This window comes from Rissa tridactyla, chromosome 26 (assembly GCF_028500815.1).
Source record: "Rissa tridactyla isolate bRisTri1 chromosome 26, bRisTri1.patW.cur.20221130, whole genome shotgun sequence".
In the NCBI taxonomy this organism is placed as follows: Eukaryota; Metazoa; Chordata; class Aves; order Charadriiformes; family Laridae; genus Rissa; species Rissa tridactyla.
Window position 1 is genome coordinate 971531 of NC_071491.1, and position 17673 is coordinate 989203.

Genomic DNA, 17673 nt, shown 5'->3' on the forward strand with positions numbered 1-17673 from the left:
TGCAAGCAGGTCCTCTTACTAGCTGTCACCTTTCCTACTCCTCCACTTTCCACGGGGACATGAGCATCAGCAGGAAGGTCACCATGAAAGGAGCAATCCTGGCTCTGATCCAGTCATGCAGCTCAACTTTCAGGTGCTCAGGGAGCACCTGTGATAGCTAGAAGACATGGGGAATGGGACACTTTGGGAAGAAAGGCATCTCATTGAGAGTCCCGGAGACTTCATTCAGAGATGCTATGGTACTTTGAGAACATGGAAAGTATTACACTGTTAGTCCCCCAGACTGGTGGCTAATCTTAACCCTGTCAAGCTGCATTTCCTGGCAAGTCCTCCCTGTTAAAGAACCTGTCCCATGAGCTTCCACATCTCCATTCCATTCCTGTCCAACTCCCCAGAGCCTTTCAACAAGGTGAGCCAAATACATCAAAAGGTAAGAAGTAGGCTTTGTTGGTTGAACCCCTTCTGTAAGATCTCTTTAGCTCTGATGAGTGTCCATGGAACCTCCCATTGCTCTGCTGCTTGTCTCTGGCACCAAGAAAGTTTCCAAAATAAGGACACAGTGATCTCAACAGTAACTCACGTGGGGAAGAAATACCCTTTGTTAGTGGGTACCATCCTTCGCAGTGGCATCGTGCACTTGTAGGTGTCCACTCCCTTCAGTCCATGAGTGCAGTGTCCTTGGAGTCCCTTTAGCTTCTGCAGATTTTCAGGAAACCAAGGTGAGGAATTCAGGTGTGTCTGGTGCTGCATAAAAGGCTTGCCCTTGAAGAAAGCTAATGTAGGAAAGAGAGAAGAGGGAAGGAATAAAAAACCTGGAATATGAACTCCATTCATAAATCCATGGGCCCTGATGGGATGCACCCGCGAGTGCTGAGAGAGCTGGCAGATGTTATTGATAGACCGCTCTCCATTGTCTTTGCAAGGTCATGGGGAACCGAGAGGTGCCTGAGGACTGGAGGAAGGCTGACATCACTCCAATCTTCAAAAAAGGCAAGAAGGAGGACCCGGGGAACTACAGGCCGGTTAGTCTCACCTCTGTCCCTGGGAAGGTAATGGAGCGACTCATTCTGGATGTCGTCTCCAAACACGTAGAGGAACAGGAAGATATTGGAAGTGGTCAGCATGGATTTACCAAGGGCAAATCATGCCTGACCAATCTGATAGCTTTCTATGATGTTATAACTGGTTGGCTGGATGAGGGGAGAGCCGTAGATGTCATCTACCTTGACTTCAGCAAGGCTTTTGACACTGTCTCCCATAACATCCTCATTAGGAAGCTGAGGAAGTATGGGCTAGATGAGGTGACAGTGAGGTGGATTGAGAGCTGGCTGAGTGATAGAACTCAGAGGGTTGTCATCAGTGGCACAGAGTCTAGTTGGAGGCCTGTAACCAGTGGTGTCCCTCAGGGGTCAATACTTGGTCCAATTTTGTTCAGTATATTCATTAATGACCTAGATGAGGGGACAGAGTGTATCCTCAGCAAGTTTGCTGATGATACCAAGCTGGGAGGGGTGGCCGACACTCCAGAGGGCCGTGCTGCCATCCAGCGTGACCTGGACAGGCTGGAGAGCTGGGCAGAGAAGAACCTAATGAGGTTCAACAAAAGCAAGTGCAAGGTCCTCCACCTGGGGAGGAAGAATGCCAAGCATCAGTATATGTTAGGGGCGGACATGCTGGGAAGTAGTTCTGAGGAGAAGGACCTGGGAGTCCTAGTAGACAGCAAATTATCCATGAGCCAGCAGTGTGCCCTTGTCGCCAGGAGGGCCAATGGCATCCTGGGCTGCATAGGAAAGACTGTGGCCAGTAGGTCGAGGGCGGTCATTCTCCCCCTCTACTCTGCACTGGTGAGGCCACAACTGGAGTACTGTGTCCAGTTTTGGGCTCCCCAGTTCAAGAGGGACAGGGAACTACTGGAGCAAGTCCAGCGAAGGGCAACCAAGATGATTACAGGACTGGAGCACCTCCCTTATGAGGAAAGGCTGAAAGGGCTGGGACTCTTTAGCCTGGAGAAGAGAAGGTTGAGGGGGGACCTGATTAATGTTTACAAGTATCTAAAGGGTGGGTTTAAGGAGGATGGTGCCAGGCTCTTTTCAATGGTTCCCAGTGACAGGACAAGGGGCAATGGGCACAAACTAGAACATAGGAAGTTCCGTTCAAATACACGGAAAAACTTCTTTACGGTGAGGGTGACAGAGCACTGGAACAGGCTGCCCAGGGAGGTTGTGGAGTCCCCTTCCCTGGATGCAGCCCTGAGGGATGTGCTTTAGGTAATCCTGCTCTAGCAGGGGAGTTGGACTAGATGATCTCTAGAGGTCCCTTCCAACTCTGAAGATTCCGTGATTCCATGATTCCGTGAATGACATAGAGAGAAGAAGAGATATGGAAGGAGGAAGGAAGGAAGAGAGAGAGATAGTAGGAAGGAAGTAAAAAAAGGAAGGAAAAAAATATCAAGCCAAGGATGGCTGGGCCTCAGCACACACTTGCACTAGTCCATGAAGACATTTGACATCTTGGGGGGATCCCAACTCCACCAAACACCTTCCCTGGGGCTTCAGGGGATGCATCCCCCTCCAGCTCTAACTGCCCTTCTCCTTTCCTTTGCAGGAAAACTTCAGGAGAAGAGAGGTGAGTGCTGCCTGGGGTGTGGGAGGCTGCCATGGAGGGCAGGGTGGGAAATGGGAGCACTCGGTGTCCCTGGGTCCAGGCTTCCTCCCTTCCAGCCTGAAACAGAGCCTGCTCCTTGCCTCCCTCATGGCCCCTTGCCCTCCATCCACCATCCGGCACCACCGCTCTGAGGTGGCACCTTCAATGGGAATGCACAGAGGAATGAGCTGTGCTTTATTAGTAAGTGGTCTTGTCCTTCAAGCCAAGCACTGCTGTGTGCTGGAGAGGGTCTCCAAAGTGTCAAAAGAAGCTCGTGGGGTCCCAGAGAGGCAGGCCAGAGGGGTATGATGTCCAGGGATATGGCTTGGTCCATGGGTGCATGGATAATCGTGCCCTCTCAGGTTCATGGAAAAGGCAGTGGGAAGAGAGGTCGCGTGATGGCAAGTCTGACATTGAGTTGGATGAGGCATGTTTACGAGCAATGCCTGCTGTTATAGCTGGGCACACGCAAACCCAGTCCAGGAACCTCCAAGGCCTCTGTTTCTCCCAGCACAGGTGCCTGTCCAAAGTGCGTCCGTGCCTTGCTCCTCTCAAAAGCAGGACTCCACCCTTGCAGAGGGCATGGTTTCCCATATGTCTATCTGCATTTCATGGCGATGTCCCCCTGCTATCCCTACCTATGCCTCTCACCGTCGTCTTGGGCAATGTCCTTTCTGGAGCTACAGGCTCCTTGCAGATGGTTCCCTTCACCTCCTCTTGGGCCTACTCAAGGAGCCCATGGCCGCGAGGGGGCATGGCATGTCCTCCAGCCTCCCGCGCAGCTGGGAAGCTCTATGCTAAAGCCTCTCCTTATCTCTTGTGAACTCGACAGCCCACAGATGATCACTGGATGCCACGTGTGGCTCTCACAGCCCCTCTGCATGCATCAGTTGGCCATGCTTCTAGAAGCTCAAGTAGCAGCTTGCATTGCAGATGCTGAGAGCTCATGGTTGGCTTTTCTCCTGCAGAACCACTTCGCTCCATGCTGGGCTCATGCCACCACATTCCCCTTTTGCAGATGCCTTTCCTCCCAGGAACCATGAAGGCAGGCAAAGGAAAGGCAGACCCAGCGAAACACCCAGCTCTAGAGCCCAGCTGGGGACTGAGCCTTACGCAATGTCTCTTTACTACCTGCCTTTCTCCTTCCTTTTGTAGCCCAGGTGGAAGAAGAAAACAGTAAGTGGTCTTTGCTATCTGGGGTCTTGCCATTCTGCAGGGAGAGGTCCTTCAAAGAGGGACATGCTGGTTTCCATGGGGAAAGGGTCTCTCCATGTGGGCCACAAGTGTGGTGTCCTTGGGGTCCCGGCAGCAGGTGCCTGTGTTCTGGCAACCCAACTGAGGCCTTCAGCTGTGGCTGGTGTCTGCATAAAAGGCTTGCCCTTGAAGAGAGCTAATGTGGGAATAAAAGAAGAAATGAGAAAAAGAGGGAGGGAAGGAGGGAAGGAAGGAAGGAAGACAGGAAATACCAGTGGGGTGGTGGAATTTCATTTTCAGTGTGGACCGAAGTCACCTTGTGTGAAGTCTTTTAATTTGAGCTGGGTGGCCTTTGCAAGTTGTCTTTGTTCTGCTGTGAGGCACCAGCACCCTCAGGTTTCCAAGGATGGCTGGGCCTCAGCACACACTTGCACTAGTCCATGAAGACATCTGACATCTTGGGGGGATCCCAACTCCACCAAACACCTTCCCTGGGGCTTCAGGGGATGCATGTCACCATGAAAGGAGCAATCCTGGCTCTGATCCAGTCATGCAGCTCAACTTTCAGGTGCTCAGGGACCTCTTTTTCCCTACCTGCAAGCAAAGAAGGAAAATGGTCTAACAAACAATGCTTTTGTTAAAGGGGTAACAGGACAGCAGAGCAACATGGATAAACAAGGTAAGAGACAACTCCTTTGAAGACCATGAAGACTAACTGGCATGGTTTTCCAGGCCTCCTACTTCTGATGAGGTGTCTTCTATCACCTGAGTACTTCTCCCCCCACCATGGTGAAACTCTCCATTCAGAAGTGTCATGGACACGGCCCAGACCCAAGGGAAGGGTCTGGTAGGATGAGTCGTGGTTTTCCATCAGAATCTGGGGTTGGGGTTTCTGTCCGTTTTCTTAAGATGTCCCCTGCACGTGCTTGGGCCCCCATCCTGGTGTCTTATCAGCTCCCTATGAATTCATAATGGGCTGTAGGTTTAGGATCACCTCGGTCAGTACCACGGCTCTTGACCATTTCCTCTCCTCCCCGATGAAGTGGCAGTGAGGAAGGCAGTGGCAGAGCACAAGTGATGTCAGGGCCTAATGACCAAGTGGCACATCTGTGAATCCTGTTTCCCCTCACTCATCTTCCTCTTCTTTTGTAGCTTCAGAAGTTAACTGCAACTTTTTGAAAGGTAAATCCATGCTTAATGTTTATTTGTCATGTCTGGCTCACTGTGCTAGCAGTCCAGGCCTTGCTTGGGGAGGGAGATAAAGGGTGAGCTCTTGCTTGATTCACCCATTGCAGAGGTCCCTCTGGTACCTCCAGTACCTTGGGCAGGCTATTTTCTACTAGTGTGGCATTTCTGGATGCTGCATAGAGTCTAGACAGGGTGAGAGGAGGCTCCCAGGGCACCTAAGAAAGGCTAGCCTTGGGATTCTCTGGTGGGGGATCGACTCAGTCTTTGGGTGAGCACTGTGCTGTGACCAGGCCTTGTTGGGCTTTCCTTTGTCCCATTCTATCCTGCCTCCCTTGAAGTGAGCACCTCTGCTGGGGAAGAGAAGGGATGCAGGGATACCTCCCCTTTCCAGCACATTCCCATACTTTTCCACATATATACACACATACATATATATGTGTATATCTCTCTCTATTTAAATATACACTTTAAACTCTACCGTAGGTCATTGGGTAGAGAAGCTTACCAACCCAAGTCTAATTCTGCCACTCTCAAAGCACCTCTGGTTCCCCAGTGAAGAGGTTGATCACGAATCCTTCATCTCTTTCACTTCTGAGTCCTTTTTCTTCTTTAGAAAGCTTTGCATGAAATATGCTTTCCACTGCTATGTTTTCAGCATTTATCTTAGAAACCAAAACAAAGCTCATAAAATGGTTCTTCCTTTGATCTGTGCCATTTTCTGAATCAGAAATGCTGTATATGCCTGTAGTCACATGATTCGTGGGGTCCTTTGTTATAAAGACAGTAATTCATGAGCACATTCCAAAAGTGATGTTCTGTTGAGCCACCTAAGAGGCTGGATCATCCACTTAATTCTACTTCCATGAAATACTAAATACAATTATTCTGAAAAAAATGCAGGTTGGTCCTCGCCATCCATTTCACTAACAGTTCTGGCAGTCTTAAACATCATCTTGACCTTGGCAGTACACTGGAGTATCTCTAAACAGAAAAAGAAAGGTAAGATATTAATGGAATCCCCTTGTAATTCTTAGTTCCTTCATATCAAACAAGAATTCAGTGATTAGCCATAGTCAGCTAGGCCCATGCCCTCAACATCAAAGCCACCCATGGTAGGCATGACAAAGGGCTGACAGCAGCCTTGTGCCCTTCTGGGACACAAGCTGGAGGCAAAGAGCAATATGCAAGGAACCCATGATAGGAGCCAGAGGATGGGCTCTGACATTGCTTGCTCTTGCCTTTGACATGTCTCCTTTTTCACAAGCTTCCTCACTAAGTTTAGAAAACCACCACTTTTGTTTGACTGGCTACATTATAAAACACCTACACTTTTTTGTTTGTACCAGAGAAGACACAAGCTTGGCATAAATTCCCTCCAGCACACAGCCCCAGGTCTATGCTGTGAACAGCAAAAGTTTCTTCTGAATTTAAAGAATCCTCAATTTAGCTTTTGACAATTAGGCTTTTGTGAGAGCAGCCTCAGAAAATGGAATCATTATTTCTGATCTGTTCTGCTTTGTTCTCCCTTCCAGATGACCCCGTACAAAGGTTGGAAGAAGGTAATATATGCTAAAAAAATGTTAAAAACGTGTCAAAGAAACAAAAGGCAAAGGTTGACACGTAAAACTTATTCTGACTGCAGGTCAAACCTGCTGCAGGTAAAAAGGAAAAAACCATTTAAAATATTTAAACATAGACGGCAGTGAGCTTTAGATGGGAAAGATGCCACTCTGCTGTTCCCAAGTACGCTGCTGGACATTTTTTACATGGCCAGAGTCAGTGTGAAACTACTTGGCTCTCACATAGTTCTTCCTCAAGGCTGGTGCTTTTCACGCAGCAGAATCACTCTAGCTGAACCATGCTAGTTCCCAGCTTATGTGAATGTCATGTGTCTTCGTCCACCATCCTGCCATTGACTTTGTCCCTCTAGGCAGGAGAACCACAAGGGTGGTGGGGCATCAGGCCAGAGAGTGCAAACAGCCATAAACCTGTAGACATTGGGAAGTAACGGCCACATGGGCACTGTAATAGCAGTTGTGGGGAAGGGAGCTGTGTGAGTGCCCAGAGCCCATCTAGGTGCAGGCTGGGATTGAGAAGACTCTGCTGCACCTCCTAAATTGGCCAAGTTCTCCCTAGGTGATAGCTAAGCTTACTTATATTATAATTTAAGGTCACAACAATCGATATTTTTAAATGCCTTTTATTTTACAGGGCACCCCCTTTTTGATGAAGGTAAGTGATCAGTTCTCCTTACAAATCACCCCTCCATAAGTATTCTTAAATATGGGGGGGGATATCTATAAAGAGCTATCACCCTGCCCATCTTTTTTTGTGGGAGCACAGGGCATTTATTTATGCAAATGAGATATATTAAGATCATTGGTAGGATTTACCAAAATGGGGATAAAAAGGTGATCTGTGATAGCTAGAAGACATGGGGAATGGGACACTTTGGGAAGAAAGGCATCTCATTGAGAGTCCCGGAGACTTCATTCAGAGATGCTATGGTACTTTGAGAACATGGAAAGTATTACACTGTTAGTCCCCCAGACTGGTGGCTAATCTTAACCCTGTCAAGCTGCATTTCCTGGCAAGTCCTCCCTGTTAAAGAACCTGTCCCATGAGCTTCCACATCTCCATTCCATTCCTGTCCAACTCCCCAGAGCCTTTCAACAAGGTGAGCCAAATACATCAAAAGGTAAGAAGTAGGCTTTGTTGGTTGAACCCCTTCTGTAAGATCTCTTTAGCTCTGATGAGTGTCCATGGAACCTCCCATTGCTCTGCTGCTTGTCTCTGGCACCAAGAAAGTTTCCAAAATAAGGACACAGTGATCTCAACAGTAACTCACGTGGGGAAGAAATACCCTTTGTTAGTGGGTACCATCCTTCGCAGTGGCATCGTGCACTTGTAGGTGTCCACTCCCTTCAGTCCATGAGTGCAGTGTCCTTGGAGTCCCTTTAGCTTCTGCAGATTTTCAGGAAACCAAGGTGAGGAATTCAGGTGTGTCTGGTGCTGCATAAAAGGCTTGCCCTTGAAGAAAGCTAATGTAGGAAGGAGAGAAGAGGGAAGGAAAGACATAGAGAGAAGAAGTGAAAGGGAGGGAGGAAGGAAGGAAGAGAGAGAGATAGGGTAAGTAGGAAGGAAGTAAAGAAAGGAAGGAAAACAATATCAAGCCAAGGATGGCTGGGCCTCAGCACACACTTGCACTAGTCCATGAAGACATTTGACATCTTGGGGGGATCCCAACTCCACCAAACACCTTCCCTGGGGCTTCAGGGGATGCATCCCCCTCCGGCTCTAACTGCCCTTCTCCTTTCCTTTGCAGGAAAACTTCAGGAGAAGAGAGGTGAGTGCTGCCTGGGGAGTGGGAGGCTGCTTGTCCATGGAGGGCAGGGTGGGAAATGGAGCACTCAGTGTCCCTGGGTCCAGGCTACCTCCCTTCCAGCCTGAAACAGAGCCTGCTCCTTGCCTCCCTCGCGGCCCCTTGCCCTCCGTCCACCATCCGGCACCACTGCTCTGAGGTGGCACCTTCAATGGGAATGCACAGGGGAATGAGCTGTGCTTTAGTAAGTGGTCTTGTCCTTCAAGCCAAGCACTGCTGTGTGTTGGAGAGGGTCTCCAAAGTGTCAAAAGAAGCTCGTGGGGTCCCAGAGAGGCAGGCCAGAGGGGTATCCTGTTGTGGAAGCGTGTCCCTGAGGAACCCAGGCCATACCCTTCCAAGGGAGAAGAAAACACTAGGGCCCATTGTCTGAGCCCTCCCCAAGAATAGCCAAGCAGCCCCAGAGTCCATCTCTGCTCATGCCTGTGCCTTTCCTTTTCTAGATCAGTTCCGGGATGAAAATGGTAAGTTCTTCTTTTTTCCTGAGAAATCACCTTCCTGAGAGAGACGGCCCTTGCAAGAGGGAGCCACTGGTGTGCACGGGCCCTCTGCAGAGGGACGGCAGAGGAGCATCTATTCTTCTGACGGGCATCCCAGGCAAATCCAAACGTCCTTCCTTTCTTTCTTGTGGTCTTTGTCGTTACAGAGCAACTGCAGAGAGAAAAGAGTAAGTGACCTTTCCTTTCAGATGCTTCTGAGAACACACTCAGCTGCTGAGATGTCTTGCAAGTACTGACTTGGCTCAGGAAAGCTTCCTGACCCCACCGTGTTGTGCAGGGGAAGACCCTGTAGCGTTAAGGAATGCTTTGCAAGAGCTGAGGGAATGATGTCCAGGGATCTGGCTTGGTCCGTGGGTGCATGGATAATCGTGCCCTCTCAGGCTCATGGAAAAGGCAGTGGGAAGAGAGATTGCGTGATGGCAAGCCTGACATTGAGTTGGATGAGGCATGTTTACAAGCAATGCCTGCTGTTATACCTGGGCACAGGTAAACCCAGTCCAGGAACCTCCAAGGCCTGTGTTTCTCCCAGCACAAGTGCCTGTCCAAAGTGTGTGCGTGACTTGCTCCTCTCAAAAGCAGGACTCCACCCTTGCAGAGGGCATGGTTTCCCATATGTCTATCTGCGTTTCATGGCGATGTCCCCCTGCTAAAGAGCCTACACCTCCCTACCTATGCCTCTCACCGTCGTCTTGGGCAATGTCCTTCCCGGAGCTACAGGCTCCTTGCAGATGGTTCCCTTCACCTCCTCTTGGGCCTACTCAAGGAGCCCATGGCCGCAAGGGGCCATGGCATGTCCTCCAGCCTCCCGCGCAGCTGGAAGCTCTATGCTAAAGCCTCTCCTTGTCTCTTATGAACTTGACAGCCCACAGATGATCACTGGATGCCACGTGTGGCTCTCACAGCCCCTCTGCATGCATCAGTTGTCTATGCTTCTAGAAGCTCAAGTAGCAGCTTGCATTGCAGATGCTGAGAGCTCATGGTTGGCTTTTCTCCTGCAGAGCCACTTCGCTCCATGCTGGGCTCATGCCACCACATTCCCCTTTTGCAGATGCCTTTCCTCCCAGGAACCATGAAGGCAGGCAAAGGAAAGGCAGACCCAGCAAAACACCCAGCTCTAGAGCCCAGCTGGGGACTGAGCCTTACGCGATGTCTCTTTACTAACTGCCTTTCTCCTTCCTTTTGTAGCCCAGGTGGAAGAAGAAAACAGTAAGTGGTCTTTGCTATCTGGGGTCTTGCCATTCTGCAGGGAGAGGTCCTTCAAAGAGGGACATGCTGGTTTCCATGGGGAAAGGGTCTCTCCATGTGGGCCACAAGTGTGGTGTCCCTGGGGTCCCGGCAGCAGGTGCCTGTGTTCTGGCAACCCAACTGAGGCCTTCAGCTGTGGCTGGTGTCTGCATAAAAGGCTTGCCCTTGAAGAGAGCTAATGTGGGAATAAAAGAAGAAATGAGAAAAAGAGGGAGGGAAGGAGGGAAGGAAGGAAGGAAGACAGGAAATACCAGTGGGGTGGTGGAATTTCATTTTCAGTGTGGACCGAAGTCACCTTGTGTGAAGTCTTTTAATTTGAGCTGGGTGGCCTTTGCAAGTTGTCTTTGTTCTGCTGTGAGGCAGCAGCACCCTCAGGTTTCCAAGGATGGCTGGGCCTCAGCACACACTTGCACTAGTCCATGAAGACATTTGACATCTTAGGGGGATCCCAACTCCACCAAACACCTTCCCTGGGGCTTCAGGGGATGCATCCCCCTCCGGCTCTAACTGCCCTTCTCCTTTCCTTTGCAGGAAAACTTCAGGAGAAGAGAGGTGAGTGCTGCCTGGGGTGTGGGAGGCTGCTTGTCCGTGGAGGGCAGGGTGGGAAATGGGAGCACTCGGTGTCCCTGGGTCCAGGCTTCCTCCCTTCCAGCCTGAAACAGAGCCTGCTCCTTGCCTCCCTCATGGCCCCTTGCCCTCCGTCCACCATCCGGCACCACTGCTCTGAGGTGGCACCTTCAATGGGAATGCACAGGGGAATGAGCTGTGCTTTAGTAAGTGGTCTTGTCCTTCAAGCCAAGCACTGCTGTGTGTTGGAGAGGGTCTCCAAAGTGTCAAAAGAAGCTTGTGGGGTCCCAGAGAGGCAGGCCAGAGGGGTATCCTGTTGTGGAAGCGTGTCCCTGATGAACCCAGGCCATACCCTTCCAAGGGAGAAGAAAACACTAGGGCCCATTGTCTGAGCCCTCCCCAAGAATAGCCAAGCAGCCCCAGAGTCCATCTCTGCTCATGCCTGTGCCTTTCCTTTTCTAGATCAGTTCCGGGATGAAAATGGTAAGTTCTTGTTTTTTCCTGAGAAATCACCTTCCTGAGAGAGACGGCCCTTGCAAGAGGGAGCCACTGGTGTGCACGGGCCCTCTGCAGAGGGACGGCAGAGGAGCATCTATTCTTCTGACGGGCATCCCAGGCAAATCCAAACGTCCTTCCTTTCTTTCTTGTGGTCTTTGTCGTTACAGAGCAACTGCAGAGAGAAAAGAGTAAGTGACCTTTCCTTTCAGATGCTTCTGAGAACACACTCAGCTGCTGAGATGTCTTGCAAGTACTGACTTGGCTCAGGAAAGCTTCCTGACCCCACCGTGTTGTGCAGGGGAAGACCCTGTAGCGTTAAGGAATGCTTTGCAAGAGCTGAGGGAATGATGTCCAGGGATCTGGCTTGGTCCGTGGGTGCATGGATAATCATGCCCTCTCAGGCTCATGGAAAAGGCAGTGGGAAGTGAGGTCGCGTGATGGCAAGTCTGACATTGAGTTGGATGAGGCATGTTTATGAGCAATGCCTGCTGTTATACCTGGGCACAGGTAAACCCAGTCCAGGAACCTCCAAGGCCTGTGTTTCTCCCAGCACAGGTGCCTGTCCAAAGTGTGTGCGTGCCTTGCTCCTCTGAAAAGCAGGACTCCACCTTTGCCAAAGGCTATGTTCCCCAGATGTCTAGCCTCACCTTCCCCATCTCCATTTCATGGCATTGTCTCCCTGCTTAAGAGCCTGCTCCCACCTACCCATGCTTCTCACCATCCTCTTAGGCAATACCCTTATCGACGTACAGGCTCCTTGGAGATTGTTCCCTTCATCTCCTCTTGGCCACAAGAAAGGAGCCCATGGCCTCTCCTGTCTGGCCAGGGGTGGCAGGACCTCCACCCAACTGGGGAGATCTCCAATAAATCCCGAAACAGGTTCTTGTATTTGTGTAACCCAGCTGAGGCCTTCAGGTGTGTCTGGAACCTGAGTGAAGAGCTTGTCCCTGAAAAATGGTCATTGGGAATAAGGGAAGAGGGAAAAAATGACAAAGAGAAGGAGGCAAGGAAGGAAGAAATACCACTGGGTTGGAAGAATGATTTTCAGTGTGGACAGAAATCCCCATGTGTGAGGTAGTTTAAGTCCAGCTGAGTGGCCTTCGCAAGTTGTCCTTGTTCTACTGTGAGGCACCAGCACCCTCAAGGTTCCCAGGGACAGGGCTTGACCTCAGCCCACACTTGCTCTAGTCCATGAATGCACTTGACTTCTCGGGAGGATCCCAAATCTAGCAAACACCTTCCCTGGGACTTCAGGCAATGCATCCTCCTCTGGCTTCAACTGCCCTTCTTTCCTTTGCAGGACAACTATGGGAGAAGATAGGTGAGTGCTGCCTGGAGAAGGCTGCTTGTCTCTAGAGTGCACGGTGGGAATGCAGGTTTTGGGGTCTGGAGCCCAGATGGAGTCTGTACCCAGTGGTATCTCTTTGCAAACTGCCTCTCTGGGTGCACTTGGCATTTCCCTTTGTTCTGAACCCAGGCACCAGCACCCACAAGGCTTGCTTTCTCTTAGCTGGTGGGGAGGGAACCTTTGGTGTCCATCGGCCTTTTTTGAGGGAGAGCAGATAAGCATTTATGCTTTTCAAGGTCTTTTTGAAAAAATTTTTATGCTTCTGTCTTTGATAACTCAACCCTTTGTCATTACAGACCAACTGCTGGGAGAAACCAGTAAGTTGTGTCTTCCTTCTGATGCTTGTTATGAGAGATAACTGAGAGATGCTGCGAGATACGTCTGCAGACATGAGGTCTTTGGCCTTTTTAGTGGTCCGTTCTCTTTGCTACAAGGGACCATGTCCTCTTTCCTCTCTGTGTTCATGGTGTGTTTAAAATATTTCTATGAGACCCATCACTTGAGTGGCCCACTGGCTTTTCGTCTTTGCAGGATGAGACAGGCTTGCAATGTGCTTTCTGACCTGTAGAAAAGACATGCTGCTGCAGAAGAGTGTGCTCATCTGCCAGCATCATAGATCACGTGTGATCTTGCTGGACCCGTGGTCTTGTTGTTAAATCCACTCAATGCCTCCTTTGTTCATTTCCTACAGAATTTCTGCAGACACAGCAACACAAAGGTAAGAAAGGAACCCGTGCTGAATGCCATCTCCTGTTGCCTGAATGCAGCTCTGGAAAGCATGTTCCTCCTTCACAAGGCGCGGTTCAGATGACTTCTGAATGGCAAGAATTGTTTCTTATTCTTTCTGTTATTCATTCGCTGCCCAAGAAACTTCACAAGTCACTCTTGGGGTTTCTTGGAGTTAAAGAAATATTATTGATTCCCAGAAGAAAAGGGTAGGTTTTAGCAAGGAGACCCTCATTTCCAGTTGCCTTTGGAGCATTTCTCCTGCTGAATATACACACACCTGCTGTATTTGCATCATGCAGACTTGGTCCATGGAATTTCTCCCCACACTAACATGCAAGCAGATTCTGTGATTCTGGTTTTGCCCAAAGAGGAGGTGTGTGCCAAGGCATGGTTGTTACCCTCTGCTCACCTCCCTTCCAGTCCTCCCTGATGCTACATGACATCTTCAAGGAGGTGTCTTTGAGTCACTTTTCATTTGGTGTGTGCCGGCCACACTCTCAGCATGCCATAGATGAGAGACAAGGGAGATGGGAGATTTGGGAGAGCAGAAGCTAGAGGTATCCTGGGCCAAGAGATTGCCTCAGATGCATCAGAGTGGAGAACAAGGGATGGCAAGGGAACCAATGGGAGGGGACACATAATAGAAAGTTCCACAAAAGTAGCCACCATGTTTTATACTACTTGAGTGACTTGATCATTGCAGTGGATGTCACGCTCGATGCTGACACGGCTCACCCCAGATTGGAAATCTCAGACGACGGGAAGAGAGTCAAAGATACTGGCACCATCAGAAATGTGCCCAGGAATCAGAAAAGATTTGATTCCCACATTTTTGTGTTGGCAAAGGAAGGATACACATCTGGGAGACACTACTGGCAAGTGGATGTTGGCAAGAGAAGAAGCTGGGCCTTGGGCATTGCCCGGGAATCCGTGACTCGCAAAGGGACTGTGACTCTGACCCCTAAGAATGGCTTTTGGGTCATAGGGTGTGCAGATGGGCGAGAGTATTGGGCCTACACAGACCCTTGGACCCGTTTGAGCGTGAGTGGGAAGCTGCAAAAGGTTGGGATCTTCCTGGACATCTCAGCCAAGAAGATGACGTTTTACAACGTCCATAAGAAAGCGTCTCTGTACACTTTCACCATGGGAGGTGACAGCAGCCAGGAAGAGAAGTTTTTTCCTTTCTTCTCAACAGGCCCTGCTACTACAAAGCCTGACGATGAGCCTCTAAGAATAACGCAAGTGTTGGATGATGATGAATGAATGAATTGGGAACGCATGGTCAATGTCTCACTGAAACACAAAGCCTGAGATTACACTGCACTCTTATCAGACCCCTGCTTTTTGCCACCAAATCAAAGTTGAACAGATCTTTCATTTAAGAAGCTTCCTCCATTACTTTTTAGTCCTTCCATGATCCAGTCAAGAAGAAGATGACCTATACTTCAGGCTACAAGTCACTGCGTAGAGAGGACCTTCAGTTCTTCTAAGCACTCACGGAAAGAATGGATCCTCAACACAGGAAGTGAAAACAGTCGTGGGTTTTGTGTACAGAAGCTTACATCCGGTGTCAACATGAGCATGAAAAGAGTTTTTTCTGTCAGTCACTGAAGATCCCACTAAACATTCATGGCGTGTTTGTGCAAAAGTTGATCGCTGTTCTTGGATGGGAAAGCTTTCTGATGAGTTTAAACCACACTTCCCAAGAATACCTCCCACTTCATTTTGTGCATGTTCACCACTCATCACAGATCCTTGTATGTCAGTTGGAAGAAGCAGGTGCCTTCTGGAGGCAACATGCCTGAGCTGACATCAGTGTTGCTTGTGGAGTTGCAGCAAACCTTTTAATTTGGAAATGGTGTCAAATCTACTCCTATTCTCCTGGTTTTGGTATGCAGTTTGAAGGATGTTCAGGAAGATCTTTAGAGCATGAATATCTGCCCCTTTCTTGAGAGTAGGAACAGAACTGATATGTAAAACTCAAGGTAGATGAGCTTTCCATGTCACTTAGTTTGCAGTCAGACTCTCCTGCCTGTCCTGCCACTTCTGGACTCATGTTGTCAGGCAAATGCCTTTTCTCTCCATATTGAGCCACCACTGAGCACTGAACCAGGATCCTGGCAATACAAGGTGAACACCATCGTGGACTGCGAGAGGGAAACCAAGCAAGACAGCAGGACATTTGCATACATCCTCAAGAACACAGTCATGTTCAATGCCCACACAAACTCTCTTTTGCATGGTTCTCAGAACAGGCTCTGGCACAGTGAGAATGTCTTTCCCTTCATCTCTGTTGGGGCCTACTGCTGCTAGGACACCAGATCCCAACGTGCCAGCAATATCATAATCAGCCCAGGAGGCACCAGACATAGGACTATAGGCCAGGAGGCCGGAGAATCCTTGTGCTCAGCCTCAGCTCCTGGTTGGTGGTGATGGCAAAGTGGCCAGAAACCACCTCTCTCACTAAGCATTTCAAATCCCACCACTTTCATGACATGGAAAAGCCATGCTTGGAATAAATGCTCACTGTTACGAAAGTTAATCTTCCAGTCAGGATCAAAGAAGACACGCACGGGTACGACGGCAAGCAGGGAACCAAAGACGTCTGCAATGAGACTGCTAGGAAGCATTGGATTACAAGTTCTGGTAAACCTCATAAATATGAAATACTGTCAAGGAAAGCTGATTTAATTGGAAAGGCTTTTGCAAGGAGTAACAAACAATTTAACTTTTGGTTCAGGGTAGTTGCAGCCTGGAGATATTCTCTGTCTAGCTAAGGATGGCAGTGCAGTTGGACTCAGTGAGCTTTGCTTAGACTTAATAATCTGGAGGGTCTTTTCCAACCTAAATGATACTATGATTCTATAAGCAGCTGGGAAGTTACAGTGCAGAGACACTACACCATGTATCATGGCTTGCTCTTCTTTCAGATTTTGCCATTATACCAATCCAATTAAAATCATTTTGGCATGTTATTCATGTAATCAGGATTCTAAGTAGAAATAAACATGGCTTTTTTTTCTTGTTTGATTTCTCTATTTTTTTTTTTTTTAAGTGGATGAATGACTCGGGTTTACTGTAACTCTGGTGTCAATGAGAAAGAGGAACAGTGGCCAGCTCCACTGACCTCAGTGAACCTCTTCAGAGTGCAGGTTCTGGTGGGTTTTCATCCCCTTACCCTATACAGGGGGTAACTCAGGGATACTGAGGATACTCAGGTTTCTCAGGGATAACTGTACCAGGCATCTGGGGGAGCCACCAGGTTGAGTGCCATCCGCACAGTGTCTGCAGGACCAGTTTGAAGACACTCCATCTAAAATGGTACTGGAGACCGAAGTGTAAGTGTACACATTTATTTATCTCACTTAAGCATGAAGGTGATTAGTGGCTCTATAGATTCCCACCGGTACCTGAAAGATGTGTATGAGGCTGGCAGATGGGGCATACAGACGGTTCTGAATTAGGGACAAGCTTTGTGCAATGGAACCCTTCTCTAAAATGGAGTTCTCTTTGTCTCTGTGCCGAATCTTACCCTGAGATTTAAAGGGCAGGCTCTTCTGAACTCAAGAGAGAAGTGACCTTCCTGAAACCAACTGACACAAAGAAAGAAAGGTGTAGAGGCTGAGAAAGTTGTGGTTGTTCAGCCTGGAGAAGAGAAGGCTCCGAGAAGACTTTATAGTGGCCTTCCAATACATAAAGGGGGCCTACAGGAAGGCTCTTTATCAGAGAGTGTTATGATAGGACGCGGGGTGACAGCCTCAAACTGAAAGAGGGTAGGTTTAGATTGGATGTCAGGGAAAAATTCTTTACTGTGAGGGTGGTGAGGCACTGGAACAGGTTGCCCAGGGAAGTGTGGCTGCCCCATCCCTGGAAGTGTTCAAGGCCAGGCTGGATGAGACTTTGAGCAGCCTGGTCTGGTGGGAGGTGTCCCTGCCCAGGGGAGCGGGGTTGGAACTAGATGATCATTAAGGTCCCTTCCAACCCAAACCATTCTGTGATTCTGCGATTCACTGGCTATTGTCTACCTGGACTTCAGTAAGGCTTTTGACACTGTCTGCCATAAGATCCTCCTAGACAAGATGCAGATAGATTGGTTGGATGACAGGCAGTGAGGTGGATTGAAAAGTGGCTGAATGGCCAGGCCCAGCGGGTGCTGCTCAGAGGCAGAAATTCTTGCTGGAGGCCAGAAACTAGCAGTGTAGCCCAGGGGTTGTGGAATAATTACTAAATTGGCCAAGAATACAAAAATACAGCATTGTTCACACATTAAGGAAAGTCATAAAATCAAGAGGCTTCTGAGGTAGAATACAGCCGCAGCTGGCACGCGAAGAATGCAACATCTGTGATTCCCTGTACAAGGTTGTTTGCGAAACTACACGAGG

At 49.2% G+C, this 17673-nt stretch overlaps 1 protein-coding gene across 1 annotated transcript in view; it reads left to right on the top strand.

The window, feature by feature from the left end:
* LOC128901530 (butyrophilin subfamily 3 member A1-like) overlaps positions 1-14554 on the top strand; it is a 32356-nt gene extending 17802 nt beyond the window's left edge. Inside the window, exons 8-18 of the mRNA XM_054183603.1 lie at positions 2605-2625; positions 4439-4516; positions 4990-5019; positions 6558-6584; positions 8351-8371; positions 8848-8868; positions 10681-10701; positions 11179-11199; positions 12515-12535; positions 13254-13280; positions 13995-14554. Of these exons, the coding sequence (XP_054039578.1) occupies positions 2605-2625; positions 4439-4516; positions 4990-5019; positions 6558-6584; positions 8351-8371; positions 8848-8868; positions 10681-10701; positions 11179-11199; positions 12515-12535; positions 13254-13280; positions 13995-14554 (848 nt within the window). The remainder of the gene's footprint in view (positions 1-2604; positions 2626-4438; positions 4517-4989; positions 5020-6557; positions 6585-8350; positions 8372-8847; positions 8869-10680; positions 10702-11178; positions 11200-12514; positions 12536-13253; positions 13281-13994) is intronic.
* Positions 14555-17673: the final 3119 nt, after the last annotated feature.